At 41.1% G+C, this 19922-nt stretch overlaps 1 protein-coding gene across 1 annotated transcript in view; it reads right to left on the bottom strand.

Annotated features, from left to right (window-relative positions):
• Nucleotides 1-19922, bottom strand: part of LIMCH1 (LIM and calponin homology domains 1) — a 324230-nt gene that overhangs the window by 158481 nt on the left and 145827 nt on the right. Inside the window, exon 3 of the mRNA XM_035005588.1 lies at nt 16665-16734. Within this exon, the coding sequence (XP_034861479.1) occupies nt 16665-16734 (70 nt within the window). The remainder of the gene's footprint in view (nt 1-16664; nt 16735-19922) is intronic.

Below are 19922 nucleotides of genomic sequence, written 5' to 3' on the forward strand. Positions count from 1 at the left end.
CACTCCATATGCATACAACTCTCCCTACTTCCTTACCCCTCACTTGTTGTTGGGTGCCAAGCTTGAACACATCATTGTTTTAGGTCAACATACTTTTTTAACAGAGAAAAAGGAACATAGCAGCTGTATTCCCTGAGCCAATGAATTCTTAGTGCCCACCAGAGTCTATACCCACAGCATCTGTGACTGTGTTGGTTTCAATACTGAATAGTCCATGTTTAGTTTAGTACCTGGCATGGGGCAGGAGCTCAGTAACTATTTGTTGAGAGATTAGAAGTAATCTTTTTTTTCTTAAATTCCACTTTATTCTTTTATTCTCAAGTTATTCTCTGTACCAAGCAAAGGCGGGTTTGTAAATCACTGAAATCCAGGTTTAAGGGAATTATTGAACCCAAAAGACAGGGTCAAAAATCTCAAAAGTTCCCAAATGCATCCCAATAACCAATCTCCTCTCCCCTCCCCTTCCTTGTCCTGCTTTTTCTCCTCTTCATATCTGGAACCACATCAAAGGAAAACTTCTAGGCTCTTTACCTATATTAACTAGTTTAATCTTTACGAAAACCATATACTATATGACTATATTATTCCCATTTTACAGACGAGGAAACAGAGGCCTCAAATGATTTCCTAAACCTGCCAAAGAGCACACAGCTAAATTGCAAATCCAGGATTTGAATTTAGGCCATCTGACTCCAGAATGCCAGCCCCTAATCACGGCACCATACGGCCTCCTGAAAAACAGCTGTCAAGAAGACTAAGTGAGGGCTGTGAGGAATTATATCCCGGCCATCCATTCAATAAAACCTTTATTGAGCGCCTGTTATACGCCAGATGCTGCAAACACCCCCAACAGCCATGAACCCTGTTTCTATGTCACAGGCCACATTCCTGTTGCTTTCCCCGTTGCCATTTGCCACATCTCTCAAGCAGTAAGCACGCAGAGTCTGTTAGCCTAGGAAATTCAGGAAGAAGCATTCTTTTTCCTTGTCTTTATCTTTTAAAATCCCTTACCGGAAACAGCCATCCCTCCTCTCAGCCTTCTATGGAACTCTAGCAAGAGCCAGGGGCAAGATGCCACAGCCTGGGATGGCACAGACAGAGATCTGAATGGAACTAAAGAAATGAATAAAATGGTGTCTGGAAGTCCCTTGGCAACCTTGCCGGGCCCTGCTTCATAGTCAAAAAGGCAAGCCAGAGAGAGAGTGGCATATTCTTGCCCCTTCCTCCCACCCTCGGAGAGGTCTCCTGGGCTGGCAGGACTCCCCTGAACACACCTTCTACAAAAGGCAGGAGGCAGAGTGGCACGTAGCCCAGGCAGATTCTCTGAGTAAAAGGCAGGCTGCTGACGCGTGCAGCCTCTGTTCAGTCTGACCTTCCCGTGGTGCAGAACCCACCCATGCGGTGCAGAACAATCCCCTGCTCCCCGGGGCTGCTGAATCAGCCCCGCTGGGAACGACCCGAAGGGAAATTTCAGACTCCCGAGACATTTGCTGTATTCAGCACCATGAAGGAAATAGCAGCCGTTCGGTGAGGGAATAAAAATGAGGAGTTGGCTGAATAAAGGTGATAAAAATAGATTTTCCAACTCTACGAAGATGAATCATTTTGCCATGGGGATTCGCTAGGCTCTGTTTCAGCTTGGTTTTCAACCCAGCCTCATAAATTTGACTAAGGAAAATTTCCTTCCCCTAGATAACCAGTGCCATGAAGCTGTTAGCATTCAGGCAGGTCTGACAGGGTTTTATTAGAGAACTGCCCAGAAATAACCTCCATTCCTTCCCGGCCTGCAATAAATACTGACTTTGAAGGACAAGGTTCCAGCAGGGCTAGGCTGGGAGAAGCGGCCCTTGAACTCAGACTCACTGCGTCTTTAGAAGCCCCCCTCCCCAATTTTCTCGATTCTTTCCCTTCTCATTTTCAGAAATGGAAATTTTTAGAAAGCAAAGGGGTCGGTGGAAACCGGAACAGAGTGTGAGAGGGGGCTCAGGTGAAACCACACCTCAGATGTACACAGTCGTGTTTTCCCCATGACACCACGTGCTGCGGAGACCCAGAGGACTGTTGGGATAGATCTTTAAGATGTAGCAGAGTTGCTTTTAATTCACAAAATTCTTGAAAGTCCTCTTTCTTTTGACCAAACGATATGTCTATGTGTCTTCCATGGCACACCCCAAAAGAAAAAACAAGCTTTCCCTTAGAGAATAAAAAAAAAGACTTCATTAAAAAGCAACAGGTAGGGGCGCCTGGGTGGCTCAGTCGTTGAGCATCTGCCTTCGGCTCAGGCCATGATCCCAGGGTCCTGGGATCGAGCCCCACATCGGGCTCTCTGCTCAGCAGGGAATCTGCTTCTCCCTCTCCCACTCCCCTGCTTGTGTTCCCTCTCTCGCTATCTCTCTCTCTGACAAATAAATAAATAAAATCTTTAAAAAAAAAAAAAAAGCAACAGGTAGTAGGAATATCAGGAGACAAGGTGAACTCCAGAGGAAAGTAATTGTGATCATATTTTAGCCACACCGAAGGTGTATAAAAAGGACCTTTTTTTTTTTTTTTAACCAAGTGTTAGCCCCTCACACTTCTTTCCTTCCCTCACGGACAGCCATAACATGTATACATGATGGATTTTACTTACGCCCACGCGTCCTCCTGCTCTGCATTAAACTCCAGCGTGCCCACCCTGGGAGGTGGGTGGGGCATCTCTCCTTGGGGCTCCAACACAGCAGCTGCAACCTTCCCTCACATTCCCTCTCCCCAACCCGTCCCCAGCGCGGCAAACCCAGCTCTGCCCAGGAGCAGGCTGCAGCAGCCTGAAGTGCTGATGCAGTGAAAGGGAACTTACTGGAAGAGAGCGTGATTGCCACACCTATTGGGGAGGGAGGCGGAGAATTCTGCTCCCTCCGAGGAAGGGAACAGAATCCCCAAGAGGTGGAGATGCCCAAATGCAATTCTGCTGGAGAACTTTGTGACAGCCACTAGTGCTCGATAGGCACCCGAGGCTATCGGTCCACACGGACCTGGCACAGGTCCTGAGGGACAAGAGTTCAATTCCTGACTCTGGAACACAGTAGCTGCATGACCCCAGGCAAGTCACTGCCTTTCTGAGTCTGTTTCTGGACTTCTAAAGCCATCGTAATAATTGTGAACATAATAAATAATAAGCACAGATACAATTTCATTGGAAACCTACTATGTACCATCCACCATATTAGGCATTTTATATATGTCCTCTCACTCAATCCCACAATACTGAGAGGAGATTTACCAACCCCATTGTATAGATGAGGAAACCGGTGAACTCACTCCATGAATCCCCACGAAAATAAAGAATCATCATATCCATTCTGTGCTTTGCATTTAAATGTAGGCATTTAATCTTTGTGCCTGAAATTGAGATGACATCTGAGAATGGAATTTCTGCCCTGTTGGGTGATTAATGTGTTTACGGTCCTCTGCTGGTATAATTCTGAGGTACTGATATTTATGGTTATGACTGTTCACGCTACTGCAAAACCCATTTCCCACCTGTTGCTTTTTATTAAACCTCCCTAAAGGACATGAAATATTTCTTTGTGCAGATTCTAAAAACGGGGATCCTGAAATATGTGAACAGAAACCTCACGTGTGGATTTACCATTTGGAATTTTCAAATGCTATAAAACACAGTGTTTACAACCAATTCATCATTTATAAGAGTTTATTAGATTGATATGCCAACTGACTCACTGGTATATACTGCCATTTATTGATACCAATACATCAAATGTTAGGCTGACATTCAATATTTATTAATAACCTCTGTGCTTCTTTGCCTATTTTATAGTTTCCATGCATTATGCTCTATTTTATCTTTATCTTCGTTCTATTTTTTAAATGAACTTTTTATTTCAATACAGTTTTTAGATTTATGGAAAACTGCAAAGAAAGTACGAGTCTCACCATAACCCACACTCTACATTTAACACTGCTATGCGACACATTTATCACAGCTAATGAACAAACACTGGGATCCGACTATTAACTGAACTCCGTGTTTTATTTGGATTTCATTAGTTTTTCACTAATGGGCTTTTTTTCTGTTCCAAGATCCCATCCAGGACACCGCATTATTTTTAGCTATCCTATCTCCTTAACTTCCTCTGGACTTCCTTTATTTCTCGGACTTTCATCGTTTTTGATGGCCTTGACAGTTAGGAGGAGTCCTGGTCAGGTATTTTGTACTTCATTTTGGGTTTGTCTGACATTTTTCTCATGGTCAGACTAGGGTGATGGGTTTTAGGGAGGAGGATCACAGAGGTGAAGTACCATTCTCATAAAATCCTATCAGTCATCTTTTTGTTTTCTGAGTAAGTGGGGAACATATTTAAGTCCAATCAAAACTTCAAACTGAACAAGGTTAAGTAGCAACAATTAATAAATCAATAATTAATTTATCAACAAGTGATAAATTATGTAACAACCAACTGACTCAGAAATGCAATATTTTATACTGGGGAGAGAACGACGGAGGGGGAGGCTAATTTTTGGACCCACTGAGATGAGGGGGAGAACCAAGATTCTAGCAGGAAACCAGCTAATTACAAGAGAGGTGTCTAGCAAGTTCTTTTGAAATTCTTGCCAAGACAAACTTCCTACAAAAACAATCTCAGATTATGGCACATTTTAGGAGAAGTACTGGTCGAGTCTAGCACGGTTTCACCCTTTCATACAATGCTTTGTGAAATTTTCTCCTGTTGTCAAACAACAGAACCCCTATAACCCCAGGTTTGGAGTACAAGATAAAACTTGGTTCCACAGAAATTTCTTCTTGAGGTAAGCTAGGACTATGAAAAAAAAAAAATAGAAGAAGTAAAAGTTAGGCTAAAATATGCATTTCCTGTTATTATATATTTTTTTCCTCACAGTTCCTAATTGAAGGTCTGTTCCTGAGGGGAAAAGAATGAGGAACTGATGTAATGTCACAAACTACTAAACACTGTCCAATGAAAGATAAGGGAGAACAAGTGGCTTCTTTCTTCAAAGAATGGTTTTTTTGGTTGTTTTTTTTTCCCCCAGGGACAGGAAGGGGGAAAAAAACTTGAAAAAAAAGTTTTATAGCACTGCTATATATAACCTTCCACCCCGGCAAAGACACAAAATAATTATGGAAACAAGTCTGGAAAAATAATTTCTGGTGCATGAAGAGGATTTTAGCCAATAGGTCTAGGCATTCATAACACATGTGAATAAGAATTGAAGTGCTCGGCTGGCTTACGTGCTGTTATGGGCTGATGAGTGTATCCCCCTGCCCCATTTATATATATTGAAGTCAGAAGCCCCAGTAACTCAGAAATGTGACTAGATGTGGACATAGGGTATTTAAAAAGGTAATTACGTTAATGCAGCCATTAGAGTGGGCCCTAATCCAATATAACTGGTGCCCTTCTAAGAAGAGATTAGGGCATGGACAAGCACATGCGCGCATACACACACACAGGGGAGACCATACGAAGATGGCTGTGGGCAAGCTAAGGGGAGAGGCCTCAGAAGAAACCAACGCTGCCCTCATCTTGATCTTAAGACTTCCAGCCTCCAGAACTGTGAGAAAGTTCATTTCCGTTACTTAGGCCCCCCCAGACAGTGATAGTCTGTCATGGTAACCCTAGAAAACTAACCTGCCTACCTAGTACTAAGAGGGAAGTCTCAAGGAAGATGAGAAGTTAGAAGGTGCGAGATTGGTGGGATATCACATTTCAATAAATTGTCAATTATATGAAGATCTTTATAAGCCATGATCTGTCATGATTTTCCCATCTAAGTGCAATTGCTAATGCCTCTTCCTGTGGTCTCCAACTAATTTCAACACCTCTCCTTCCTCCTCACTATCTCTGCCAACATAGCTCACACACTCCAAAGATAAGACTATAATTTGGGGAGAGAAAAGATTCAAAGCTTGTGGTTTTAGAAAAAGAAGTAATTTGTCTTCATATATACTTAAGCATAAGGATTTAACTTCAAAATAATCCATTCATTAACCTCGCCCAATTCTTTATAACTTTTTCCTTGAGTTCCAAACCAACATTTCCAGTTGTCTGCCAGACATCTGCACATGAATGAATACCTCTTAGATATAGCCAACTCAAAATGTCCAAAAGATAATTCATCTTTTCTCTTGGAACCCTCTTCTCATCCCCTGCTCCCATGATTCCTATTAATGGCATCATTATCCTCCAGGTTGTTTGAGTCCAAAATGTATATGTCATCTTCCTCAGAATATTTACCATATTTTATCAATTCTACAATGTACTTTTTTTTTAACCTCTGAGATAAAAATGCATCTTTCCATTGCTGGTATCTTAGTGCTCTGCCATAATTTAATTGGCAGCTTTTTTTCAATTAGTTGTATTTCACAAAATGGTGTGTCTTATAATTGATGACATATTATATTCAGGGAAAAACATAGAAACATAAATCCTGTCTCCTCACCTCCACTCCCACTGCTTCTACCAAGATTTAGGCACTTGTCATCTCTTATTTGGACTACTTGTGTCCTAATTGACTTTTGCTGCTGGTCTCTTTCCACAATCTGCTTTTCACACAGCCCCCAGAGTTGTCTGGGACATGAGATTCCTTTGTTTGCAGTGGCTCTTACTCGCAGAAAACATGTCCAAACACCTTCAGGTGGCGTTTCTGGTCTCAATTGACTATTCCATGTCCACTTTCCACAGCACTGATTTCTCTCAGGGACCCTGAGATTCCAGCTGCGGCCACATGCAAATACTAGCCACTCCCAGTCAAGACCCAGGCTCTTGCAGCTCCAAACCTTTCTAATTCCATCCCCCAAGAGCTAGAATGTCCTTCCCCCAACTCTTCACTTTTCACTATTAATGGATGCCCAGTTCAGATCCCACAACTTCCAAAGTTCTTAATCTCAAATAGATATTTTTCCTTGTTCCTCCTTGCATATTCTATTTCATTAATATTTCACATTCTACCTTTATTAGACCTTATTTGTGCATTTGTCTCCCAGAAGGTAACCTCCTGAAAGGCAGGAATTATGTCTTGAGTCACAAGCAGATTTTTCAGTTAGAAAGCAAGAGAGAACATGTCATCTCTCTTTAGTGCATTATGTGCAGAGGAAAATAGGAACTCAGACCTTAAACGTGATGCAAGAGAGGTGGTCCAAGGAAAATTGTGTTATCTTTAAAGTCCTATAAGAGATGCATTTTCAGGAAAATAAGCAATCTATGCCCTGGTTTCTCAAATAGATTAACATTACCATTTCACTCACTGTGGCAGGCAGCTTCTAAATACCTCCCAGTGACCCTTCTTCCTGATCTACCCTGGAGGGTGGGCTGGACTAGTGACTTGCTTTTATTTTATCTTATTTTTGTGACTTGCTTTTAATTAATAGAATATGGCAGAGGTGATGAAATGTCACTTTTGAGATTAGGTTATAAAGGACTATGACTTCCATCTTGTTTGTTCTCACTCTCTCTTTCTGGTTCTTCTTGCTTGCTCACTCTGATGAAACAAGCCGCCACACTGTGAGCTGTTTTATGCGAACAGGCCCACATGGCAAGCAACAGAAGATGGCTTTGGCCAACATCCTGTAAGGAACTGAATCCTGCCAATATCCAAGTGAGTGAGTTTAGAAGCAGATCCTTCCCTAGTCAAGTCTTGACATGACATTGGCCAACTCCTTGATTGTCACCTTCTGAGAGATGCTGAAACAGGGACCCAGCTAAGCCATGCCCAGAGTCTTGACCCACAGTAAGTATGAGACAATAAATTTTGTTTTAAGTCACTAAGTCTTGGGATAATCTGTTACATAGTAATAGATAGTTAATACACTCACCAAACAAGAAAATCAGAAGGTAGATAATCATAGGATGAATGGGAAGGACCAAAAAACCCCTCTATTGAGTCTTCCCAAGTACTCCAAACAGATGTACAAGGGGACTAACTTATTGGTCTGATCCAATCACATCAGTAGGCATCAGAATTCCCTTTCATTCTGTCCAACTCACTGGAGAATGGTTCTCATCAATGGTCACACTTTCATCTGGTATTCACTCTGTGGCCAAGTCTTTTGGTTTAGGTCACCAGTTACCTGTAGTCCTGGTTCCTAAGAGTGATATATTCAATGGGAAAGAAACCTAGAATGTCACCTTAGCTCAGGGAAAGCCTTAAATGCCTTTCTGAGATATATGGATTGTATTCCATATGCAGTGGGCAGCCAGAGAAAGTTATTTGAGAAGATAAGGGACATGAGACAATCTGGTCTTTTAAAAGCTACCTGTGGAAGCTGTTACAACTAGCAGCACATAAGCCATACTGACTTGGGAGGCAACAAATAAACTAAGCACCCCCTTGGCTCACATTCTACCATTTGACTAAAAGCAGGATGCGTACCAAAGGCTTTATGTTTTGTTGTTTTTCCCTGCAGTCTTTGCTCTGTTGTGTCCAAACCTACTAAAATGCTAACCACTATCCTTACCTCTGCCCTGCCTTGGCACCACACTCAAAAGCAGCAAATTGAGCATTCCTTCTGTGTGTGGTATGAGAACCCGACCAAGGTTTCTCTCACCATGCCAGGGATGAGGATAAAGGAAAATGTGTCATTAAACTCAATTCTGGCTGAGATTCTTCACAAGGTCTATTCATTTCTTTCTGTGAAAATACCTCCTGCACACAGAACATCACTCAGCTACCAGTTTTTACTTGTCCCCCAAAGAAGAGCAAGACCATCTCCAGAGACGCCCTCATCATACCATGCAACGACCACAAAGAGCAAGGTGAGGCAGGAAAACACATTGAGTGGGAGGATTCCAAGTCTCTCCCCCTCCCCTGGCCATAGGAGAATTCTGTGTCGCCTTCTTCCCAAGTCTTTGTTACCCAGAATCAGAACCATGTGTGAAGGGGGAATTGAAAGGAGCTGAGTGTACCTGATTGCTTTGCACCAGACAAGGCTGAGGGTGAGTAGAGGCAGAGAAAAGGATTAGAAGCAAGACAGACAAGACCTAGTCCAGTGTGAGTCTGGACGATTTTAGGTAGTTGGAGGTGGGGAGAGATTTGAAGTGAGCTGGCAAGAGTAAGATTTGTGTGTGTGTATGTGTGTGTGTAAAGAGAGAAATTCTAACAGAGAGAAAGAAAGGAGGGCATTTTAGAAAGGTCTGCTGCATGTTATAAATGGAATCACTCTATAACATTCTTTTGAAAGACTTCAGTACAGATTTCTCATCTATTATTTTATCATTTGTTGAACTGGTGCTTCACGGACTCTGGGGCTTGAGGTGTGGCTGCCTGGGGACTGATTTTATAGGAGTGACAGTAGAAATACTACGTTTAAAACAGGCTGCCGGGGCGCCTGGGTGGCTCAGTCGGTTAAGCGACTGCCTTCGGCTCAGGTCATGATCCTGGAGTCCCGGGATCGAGTCCCGCATTGGGCTCCCTGCTCGGCGGGGAGCCTGCTTCTCCCTCTGACCCTCCCCCCTCTCATGAGCTCTCTCTCTCTCATTCTGTCTCAAATAAATAAATAAAATCTTAAAAAAAAAAAAAAACAGGCTGCCACCTCAACTTGGCAAAGTTAATACATCTTAAGTGAAAGGGATAAGAGGTTGTCTTCTAAAAACATATGAGATCTCCTTAAGGGTTGACACCTCCAATAGATACTCAGGAGTGCTGAGGTTCAATGACAAAGGAGAAGGCTTTAAGGACGTAGTGTAAACACAGGAGAAAAGGCACAGTCTCTGGAGTTGGGCAAACCAGGGTCCAAATCTCAATTCTGCCTCTTATTACTGGAAAGTGGGTAACTTACTACTTTGCACCTTTGTTTCCTGAGATATATAAGGATACAGCAATAACTCCATTGCAGGGCAACTGTAAAGATTAAGGATAATCCAGCACTGTACCTAGTACATGCTAGGTATTTACTATATGATGGTTATCGTTATGGTCACTTACACCTCTAGCCTCCCTCTTTGCCTGCTCTGCCTCCCTCCTGGCCTCAAATGTTAACTTTAACTGGAAGAGAAACAGAGGCACAGAACAGAACTTGGACCAGCTTCTTCTGAGGACACCTATAAGCCAGCCCGTTGAAGGGAAGTGAAATGCTCAAGGAACTCTAAAGGCAGTTGTAGGATATAAAACTAAAACCTCAGACGTGGCTAGAGATGAGCTAACCTCCAGGTAGGATTTGCAGAAAACCAGCCCTTGGCACGCAGACACCCAAAACACCTGGAACTCAAATTTATGGTGTTGTCATCTTCCTAAAATGATTAGGTTTGTGTAAGGGCTTTTCACAACTGCTACTCACAGCTTCATGTGTTTACCTTTTGTCCAAAACAATATTTTTCATCTTCTCATAATGTGGAAATCTCTATGGCCTTTTCATCTTTCCCCCTGCTCTGACCTCCGTCAGACGATGAAACATCAACTGTTCTGGTATCAGTTTCATAAAATAAAGCAGATACCCTTTGAAAGCTTCCTGAAGTCCACATAATTTATGGAAACTTACATTTTTTTATCCATTTCAGGAAGCTCAGCTCTAAGTATATTTGAAATCTTATCTTTTCATTAAAGAAAAATACATCCTTTTTCTAAAAATTAATTTTTTGAGTGGGTTAGGTAACTAAAGTGGTAGGATAATTCTACTAGTTCCATTTCTGCTATATCCTACTGAACCTCACCTAGAATTAAATTTCTAGTATTCATGAGGCAAAGAGATGTTCCATGAAGTGCAGCCTTTCACAGAGCTTGGGAAGATATTTTCAAGGTAGTGGCCAAAGGATGGGGGTGGGGGAGGGAGAGAGATGAACTAAAAGAGCAAGTCTTTGCTTTCTCCTCTTTCTCACAAGAGGGAAAACAATCTGTCATTTACATGTATCCCATTTTCAACGTATGAGTAACACAACCAAGGAGGAGGGTGGCCTGGGCTCTGGATCCAACTCAGCATTTACTCTTTGTGTGATCTTGGGCAAATAATTCCCCTTTATAGACCCACATGTCCTCATATGTAACACAAATATTTCTAAGATGCCCCTCCAGCTGTAAAATTCTCTTTTCCTCAGATCGCTTTCATCCTCATGGATTCACATGCAAGATCAAGCAAGTATTTCATGACAACTCTAGAAAGGTTCAGCACCCGAGGGCAGAATCCCCAAATATTCTCTTTCCAATTATACTTCACATGTGCGTGTATACACACACACACACACACACACACAGTGGCTTTTACAATTAAAATCTGGGCAAGAGAAAGCTTCATCCCTAAGTTCCTATTGTTAGCAAGGACTTCATACATTTGTGTCTCTTGCACAAAGTCTGTTTCTGGGATGAAAGAGAATTCCGCACAATCTCTAATGACCATTAAATTGCGTTTCGGGATGTGGCTTGATTGTGCAATCCTGACAAACTGGCAGATTAAAGGGCAGCATTTTCAGCATCTTTGGTATGCCAAGACCTACATTCAAGGTCTTTCTCTCTGGCAATAGCTAACAGTATCACTAACACCTAAAAAAGAATGCGAGCATCTGCAGGCGGTCACCATGCGGCTGCATATGTCAGCAATTGCTACAGAAGAAACCCAGACCCGGATCCAGGGTCTTTGCATTCTTGCCAGGAAATCATTTTCAACTACTTTGTTTTAACACCTTCACCCCTGAATTCTTTTAACCACAGCTCAACTCAGGGGCTAAAATACACCTATTCATGCCTTTGTAAATCTACACATGTTTATAATTTGGGGTTGCTATGTGAAAACATACTTTTCTATTTATCTTCAAGTCAAGCAGCTGGGCCATCTTAATGGATTCTTCTCAACACCCAGGCCATTAAGACACACAGGCATGGGTTCCACACATGAAAAACCCTCTGGCCATGCTTCTTAGGTCTCCATGGCCCCTGCTACTGAGGACTTCTTGATCACTAGCTGGCCAGGGACCCGTCAACCCCCTGACAAAGTTCAAGCCAGAAAGTTCTTCTGCTATGAAGATTTGGAATCATGGAGACAGAAAAGAACATGTGTGTAGACAGAGATCAGACAAGAGATTTGAAGAAAGGACCTAGAAGAACATTAACAGAATGGGGGGATGGAGGAGAGAAGGGTGGCCATTTTGCTTCTTGAGGGGCTCTGTCTGCTCTTTCCTGACTGTCACAAATAAAAGAGGAAGAAAATGTCATGTGAAGAACACACTCACATAAAAGACTGTATCGCTGCTGAACCAAGATGGTCCCTGCCATCTCCAAATCTACTGCTTACTCAAGATTCCCCACTCCAGCCCCTCAAGAAAAGATAAGAGAATTAATGTCTTTTAATCTCCAACTCTTTATATTGCAAATTTTCAAGCCTACCAAAAAGTTGCAAGAATAGTACCATGAAAACTGTATACCCTTTCTCTAGATCCAACATTTTGCCACATTTCCCTTCCTCTCTTCCTTCTTTTCGGTCTCTCTCTCTATCTCCAGTGTTTGTGTATATAAAATTATACATTACAGACACAGACTTCTATTTGCTGAACAATTTGAGGATTAATGTACACATTGTGACACTTGATCTCGAAATATGCCAGCTTAAGCACCTCCTAACATCAAGAGTATTCCCCTATGTACAGAACTACCTTTGACAATATAGTTATCACATGCAGGAAGTTCAAGACTGAGAGAATATTATCATCTAATATTCAATCTACACTCAAATGCCTCCAATTGTCCCAATAATGTCTATCATAGTTGCTCCTTCTCAATCAAGGATCACATGTCTTTGGCATATCTCCTTAGTCACCTTTCATCTGTAACCATTTTTCTAGCCTTTGGGGAGGGGAGGTGTCTTCATGGTATGTCCCCTCATACTGGACTTGTCTGATTGTTCCCTCAGAGTTGGACTCAGGCCAAATATTTAGGCGGACATTCTATCAAAGTGATGCTGTGACTTCTTAGTGCCTCAGTAGGACATCTTTCATTGTTTGTACCCTTTATACATATTGGTAACTTTGATCATGGCCAATTAACTGTTAAAACTACAATGTCTTAACATAAATACTAAACCATTTACACAGCTTCTACTTCAAATTGTTAACAACAGTTATTTAAAATCTTATTCCTCAAAGCATATTTCAACAGAGCTATCTTTTATCTCTCTAACATACTAAGTCATTTTTCCTGAACTAAGAAACGCTAACTGTATTCTATGATAAGCGGTCATATGCACCATAAACATTAAAGGCTTCCCAAAGGAAGTGGTTTTTCACTGGGTCTTGATAAATAAATGCAATTGTATCGAGAGCCCAGGGGGAAAGCATTATATTCACAAGAACTATCATGAGCAAAGGCATTGTACATGAGAGTGAATAATATTTGAGGAACTGTGGGTTGACTGTAATAATCCAAGCAAGAGATGAGGCCTACTCTAGGCCTTGTCTAGAGGCCAAAGAGATGCAGACAAGCAGACAGATTGGGGAAAGCTGCCAAATTCTCTGAGAACTGAACTAGGGCAAATGCATGTCTATGATGCCTTTATTGGCACTAGGAAATCGGTGGTTGGGAGTGGTCATTTAAGTCTAATTTGAATATGTTAAGTTGTGGTACTGGTGGGACATTGAGATGGAGCTGTCCAATAAACAGAACAAGAGGTCCAGAGTTCAGGAGAAAAAAATGTGGAGAGCAATGATGATTTGGGTTGGTGCTATGAAGAGTTGGAATCATGGAGACCGAAAAGAACATGTGTGTAGAAAGAGATCAGACAAGAGATTTGAAGAAAGGACCTAGAAGAACATTAACAGAATGGGGGGATGGAGGAGAGAAGAGTGGTCATTTTGCTTCTTGCCAAGAGCCCAACTACTAAATTAGTTTTTGGCAATGTTGTTTTGAAGGTAATTGTAGGAGAGGAAAAGCATTTGACCAGATTTGTAGTTTCAAGAATCATTAATGAATGGGAAGCAATTAATTACACTTAGATAAGTATTTTCAGGGGGATTAAGGATAACTCTGTTGTGTGTGTTTCCAACACCATCACGCAATTAACTCAGTTCTGACACTCTGTACCTGGAGATTGTGTCAGATCCCATAGGTTAGGGGCTCAGTCCCATGAGACTTGCTCCCCTCCCCACTTCACGTACTAATCCCAAAGCCAAGCTGTCACCTGTGCTTCTGACCAATGGGCTATAAATCTGAGGTTCCCATGACCCCCTCCTTGGGCTTGATTAATTTGCTAGAGTGGCTCACAGAACTCAGAAAAACATGGACTGATATTAACCAGTTTATTATAAAAGATATTATAAAGGATACAGATGAAGAGCCACATGAAAAAGTACATAGGGCAAGGTATATGGGAAAAGGCAGAGAACCTCCATGCTTTCTGGACCCACCACTCTCCAAATCTCCATGGGTTCGCCAACCTGGAAGCTCTCCAGACCCCCTTTCTTTTGGTTTTTTATGGAGGCTCCATTGGCCACTGGGGGTTGAACTCAATTTCCAGCCCTCTTCCTTCCCTGAAGTTTGGGGGTGGGGCTGAAATTTCCAACCCTCCAATCACCTATTTGGTTCCCCTGGCAACGATCACCCCCCCCAACCTTGAGGCCTTCCAAAAGTCACCTCATTAACATAAAGTCAGGTGTGGTTGAAAGGGGCTTGGTACGAATAACAAGACACTCCTTCAAACTTTACAGGACTGGAGCCATTTCAGGAACCAATGACAAAAGACCAAATATTACTACAAAGATGTTCCCATGGCTCTTATTGCTTAGGAAATCCCAAGTGTGTTAGGAGCTCTGTGCTAGAAATGGACAAAGACCAAATATATATTTCCTGTTACAAATGACCACAATAACAAACTAGTAAAAAAGATATAAGTGATAAAGAATGAAGGTAAGTGAGGAAGTGTTATTTGGAAAAGGGCAACAAAGAGGAAAAAATGATGGAAAGGACAAAATGGAAAGGAAACTCAAATGGAAAGGGAAAGAGGAGAAATAAAAGTCAAGGATAGAAATGGGAGCAAAGCAACCAGGGCCCCTTGTTTTCTTGAGTCAAATTCCTGCCTGCTCTAAAGTAGAGGCAATATGTAAAGAATAACATTTGATCCATGATAAGAAATGCTATAAAGATCAATGCACATGTCCTAAACCTGTAATTTTACTAGAATTATTTATGATTCACATTTGAATTAAAGTTTCAAAACCTTTTTCTCCTTTTCTGGACTCTGGGCTACTTGCTTCTGTTTCTATGGATTTCATTGAGACCTCCCTTGACTTCATGCTGTGTGCTTTGTTCCTATACCATTAAATCCCAGAATTCCAAGGTCAGGAGATGCCACAGGCCTGAAGCCAAATAGGTATTTGTCAGCATCATTAAGACTGTGACCTTAACATTTGGAAGAAATGGACTTCATAAAAATTCTAAAATAATATATATACACATTACTATATATAATATATAATACAGATATAGAGATTATTTTATAAAATTATTCAAATCCATTCCCTCCAAATTTATCTATTTATCTATACATCTGTTAACTTAGTTGGCTACATGATTCTAACAAACAACATTAGAAGGATTTTTAATGCGTAATTACCAGCTTACTACTAACCAGAATGGGAAATAAAATGCATCCACAGAAATAGCAATTCTTACAATTAAAAAAAAAAAAAATCCACTTTGTTCAACTTGCTGAAACCACATACCTTACTACCATAACCCTCACAGTTCTCAAACACAATCTCTTTTTTGGGGGTGGGGGGTACATCTAATTTCAATTAGTCATCCTGATACGGCTAAAAACTTTCTGACAACACTCAGTAAGGTCTATGTAGGAGCCTGCCTAAATTCTTGACATTTTTCTAATTGTTTTCTGCCAAACCACATGCAGAGAAGGAGGTCACACTGGATAGAGTCATTGAGTCCTCACCAGGCCACATACATCCTTAGCTTTTTGTGCACACATATATGTGTGCACATTCCTTCCAGAACTAAGCTATGTTTGTCTTCTTGATCTTCCACTTTTCCCCCTTTTTTAAATAAAAGGCAACATCAACTAAATAATTAACATGAGTCACCAGGAATTATGAAATGTATCATCAATGAATTAAAAAATTCAGCTTCTGACCACATGTGAACCCATGAGTTTTGTCTATTTAAACAGATAGGTTCAGAAGGGCAAGGGCTTTTAGGAAACAAATCTCCAGATGACATAAGGATCACCTTGGTGTCCATTATGTCTTTAAAAGAGTTGGTCTCCAGATGTGGTATTTAAACACGAGTGGATTTTAAGGCCGAAAACGGCAATTTCTGATGGAAGTGCTGCTTGTAAATCATGAAATTCTCTTTCTCTACCTTCTCTCCCCTTCATTCCAGGGGAATGCAATAAAAAACTGAAATGAGAAAACCATAATTACAATCACATTCCTCCCCTGGGGTCAACCTAATTATCAGCCTCTCCCCCCAAAACAAATTCACCTCTTTAAGAATGACGGTCCTTATCACTCATGGGAAAGATACAAACAAAGATTAAGATGCCATTTAGGCATAACTGTGATCTTTCATTTTTAAGTGACCTCTCAGTTTAATGGATTCAATGCATCCTCATTCAAGTGGAATATATATTGTGGGGGAGAACTGTAATAAATGGCACTGTCATGACCCTTAGGTTAGAGCCAAGGAATATTGGAAAATAAATCTCAATTCTGGATACTCACCAATCCCGCAATGGGGGTAGGCAATCTATTGATCTTTTTAACAAGTCCTGGCTTTATAGCATTCAGCAACCTGTCATGAAAAAGGCAGAATGTCAAGTGAGACATAAAGCAAGATGGATCACACAAATCACCTTTATCCGGGGCTACAGCTAAATTGCTGAATAGAAAAAGCAGTGAATTTAAAGCATGTAGTAAATCTCAATAATCTATGAGCCTTCACGCATACAAGTGGAGAGCTTTCCCAGCATCAAGTTTGTCCATAGCAGGTGAAGTTTTAGAACTTAGAAATGTTGGGAGAGCAGGCATGGAGACAGGGAGGGGCATGATCAAGGTTGGGAGGGAAGTGTCTAGGACTGGAGCCAGCTACTACAGGCAAGGCCTGTTCCCAATTCTCTTGGCCAAGACAGGGGTCTCTCCAGGAATGCATTAAGTTCAGAGACCAACATCTGTCTTTGCAAACAATTTGCCAAGACTAATTCTACCTCCAGACCCCTTTTGCTCATTGAGAGTGGCTTGTGAAATGTGGGTGATCTTCACTTAAGAAAGGGAAGAATATGGTTAGCGAGAGGTTAACCAATCATGGCTTAAAGATTCTAAATAAGGCTCACCACAATTCCCTAGGTACAGAAGATATGTGAGCAAAACATCTTGGGGGTAAAGGTTGAAATCACGTAAAAATGGTAATATAAGCAAAGGAATGTAAAAAAAAAAAAAAACAAAACAACTATAACTTCTTGTTTTCAGGAAATAGTTCAGAGTGAAAAGAAAAAAGGAAGGCAATCTGCAAAAGGAAAATAGGGTCGGCATCAGGGTGATGTGGCGGAATGTCGCATTTGTGAACTAGGTAATTCAGAAAGGAATAATGGAAGGTAGGGGGTTGCAGAAGGGAAGCATTTATTCTCACATTCAGGAATTAGAGAGGAGAGGCCATCAGGTAGGTACCTTATCTCAGGATGCAGTGCAAAGAGAAACCTAGGGCAGGGGTTTATTACAACTCGGGGTTCAGCAAACTACGACCCATGGGCCAAATGTGGTCCAGTGCCTGTTTTTGTAAATAAAGTTTTACTGGACCCCAGCCATACCCATTCACTTATGTATTATCTACTGCTGCTTTTGTGACAGCAGAGTGGAGTTACTATGACAGAGAACATATGGCCCACAATGCATGCAATTTTTACTATTTGGCTCTTTACAGAGTAAGTTTGCCAACTTCTGTTATCATTCATGGAGTCCAAAATTATAGAAAATTCTGAAGACCTTATACTTGATAGATCTCTACAAATCAGTAACAAAAGATTCGTTGAAATAGGTTGGTAATTAGGCTTGAATTCAGCTTCTATTTGACTTTGACACACTGTGTATTCATGAATTGAGAACCATCGCCCCACTGGTTATGACAGCCAGGATCCTGGTTTCACACCAAGGATCAATCGGCTGTTCTGGGTAACTTTCACTGCAATTCCAACATGCTCCCACCAACTGGTACCACTCAGAGCAGACACATGCCTCTTTGCCCACTGAGGGCCAAGATGGCGCTCTTCTTTATGACTTATTTTGGAATTATTGGTTTTTCAAGTCGGAAGACAACTTGTTCTCTCCTCATTTTACAACTTAGAAAATTGAAGCCTGATGATGATGAATGAGTAACTTCTCCAGAGCTGATTAGTGGTATAATCAGGCCCAGCATCCAAGTTTCCTGGATCAGCACACTCTCTTGGGCAGTGTTAATGTCCCATATCTCCTGCTTTAAAAAAAGCAGATAGAGGGCGCCTGGGTGGCTCAGTTGGTTAGGCGACTGCCTTCGGCTCAGGTCATGATCCTGGAGTCCCTGGATCGAGTCCCGCATCAGGCTCCCTGCTCAGCAGGGAGCCTGCTTCTCCCTCTGACCCTACCCCGTCTCATGTGCTCTCTATCTCTCTCATTCTCTCTGTCTCAAATAAATAAATAAAATCTTTAAAAAAAAAAAAAAAAAGCAGATAGATAAAATGTCTCCAAAGTAAAGTTTTAAAATCTATGAACACTTAGGATATGTTACTTCTTTCACTAGTTCTTAACAGTATCATTTTAAACTGGATTTTAAAATAGTATCTTTGCACAGTATTGATAATTCAAAAGGATTCAAAAGATGTAAGTCTCACTGTAACCCCAGTCCCACAGGCCCCAGGCTATTCCCTAAAGGTAACCTTAAAGACCTGTAGAAGAAAATACATAGATACATATAATTTTTTTAAAAAGACAGATGTAGCGTATCATAAGCACTGTCCTACACCTTGTTTTGCCACTTACCAATATTACTTGGAGGTTGAACAATGTACCTTGGAGAGTATGCCTTATCAATACATGTGAACCTACAACCTTTTTAACAGCTGTGGACTGCAGACTGATATGGGCTGAGAGCATTAGCTCTGGAGTCCAGCTCACTGAATCCAAAGCCCAGCTCCACCATTCACTGGGGTTATTACTTAGGGCAAGTCCATTAACTTCAGCCTTGACTGTAATATAGAATTATAATGGTACCAACTGCATAGATGTCACTGAGGCTTAAATGGGACAAAATACATAAGGAGCTAGCACAGAGCCTGGTGCATAATAAGTTCTCTATAAATGTTTCTCTACATTTATATGTATGCGTTTATTTTATACTAATTTAATTCATCGCATTTTAGATCAAGCACTTACTCTAATACTTTTCAATTTTCTAATGAAATAAAATATCACTGCTACCAGATCCCCAAGCATTGTTGCTAATTAGCCAAAGCAGAAAGAATAATAAACACCCCATTAAAGAATTTATACACTAAAAATCCTCCTTTATAAGGCACCTTTCTCTTAATAAGTTTAGTAGTGATGCTCCACCAACTCCTCTTTTATCCAGGTTTAGATTTTTTAAACAGTCTTAAATACTTCCTTATAGTCATCCTTTGCAGAATTATATGGCAGAAGTCATTCCTGTCACATGATGTTGTTCAAAAACAACTACAATGCTGGACCTTAATTGAAAGAGCAACAAAAAAACTCTTTCAAAATGTTTACCCACAAATTAAAAAATAAAAAGCCAAAGTGCTCTTAAATAATTGGAATACTTTCAAGACCAAGGCAGCTGTATTTTTTTGTATAAACATCGCTCCAGTCCCTTACACAGTTTAGAGTACACAACAATAAAAGATTGCACTGAACTGACATTACAGGAATGCCCAACACCTGCCTATCTTGCATGTTGCATTAAACTGAGGACATTTCTTGCACATATTAGGAGAC

Source organism: Mirounga leonina, unplaced genomic scaffold (genome assembly GCF_011800145.1).
Source record: "Mirounga leonina isolate KUSES-001 unplaced genomic scaffold, KU_Mleo_1.0 Mir_129, whole genome shotgun sequence".
Taxonomy (NCBI): Eukaryota; Metazoa; Chordata; class Mammalia; order Carnivora; family Phocidae; genus Mirounga; species Mirounga leonina.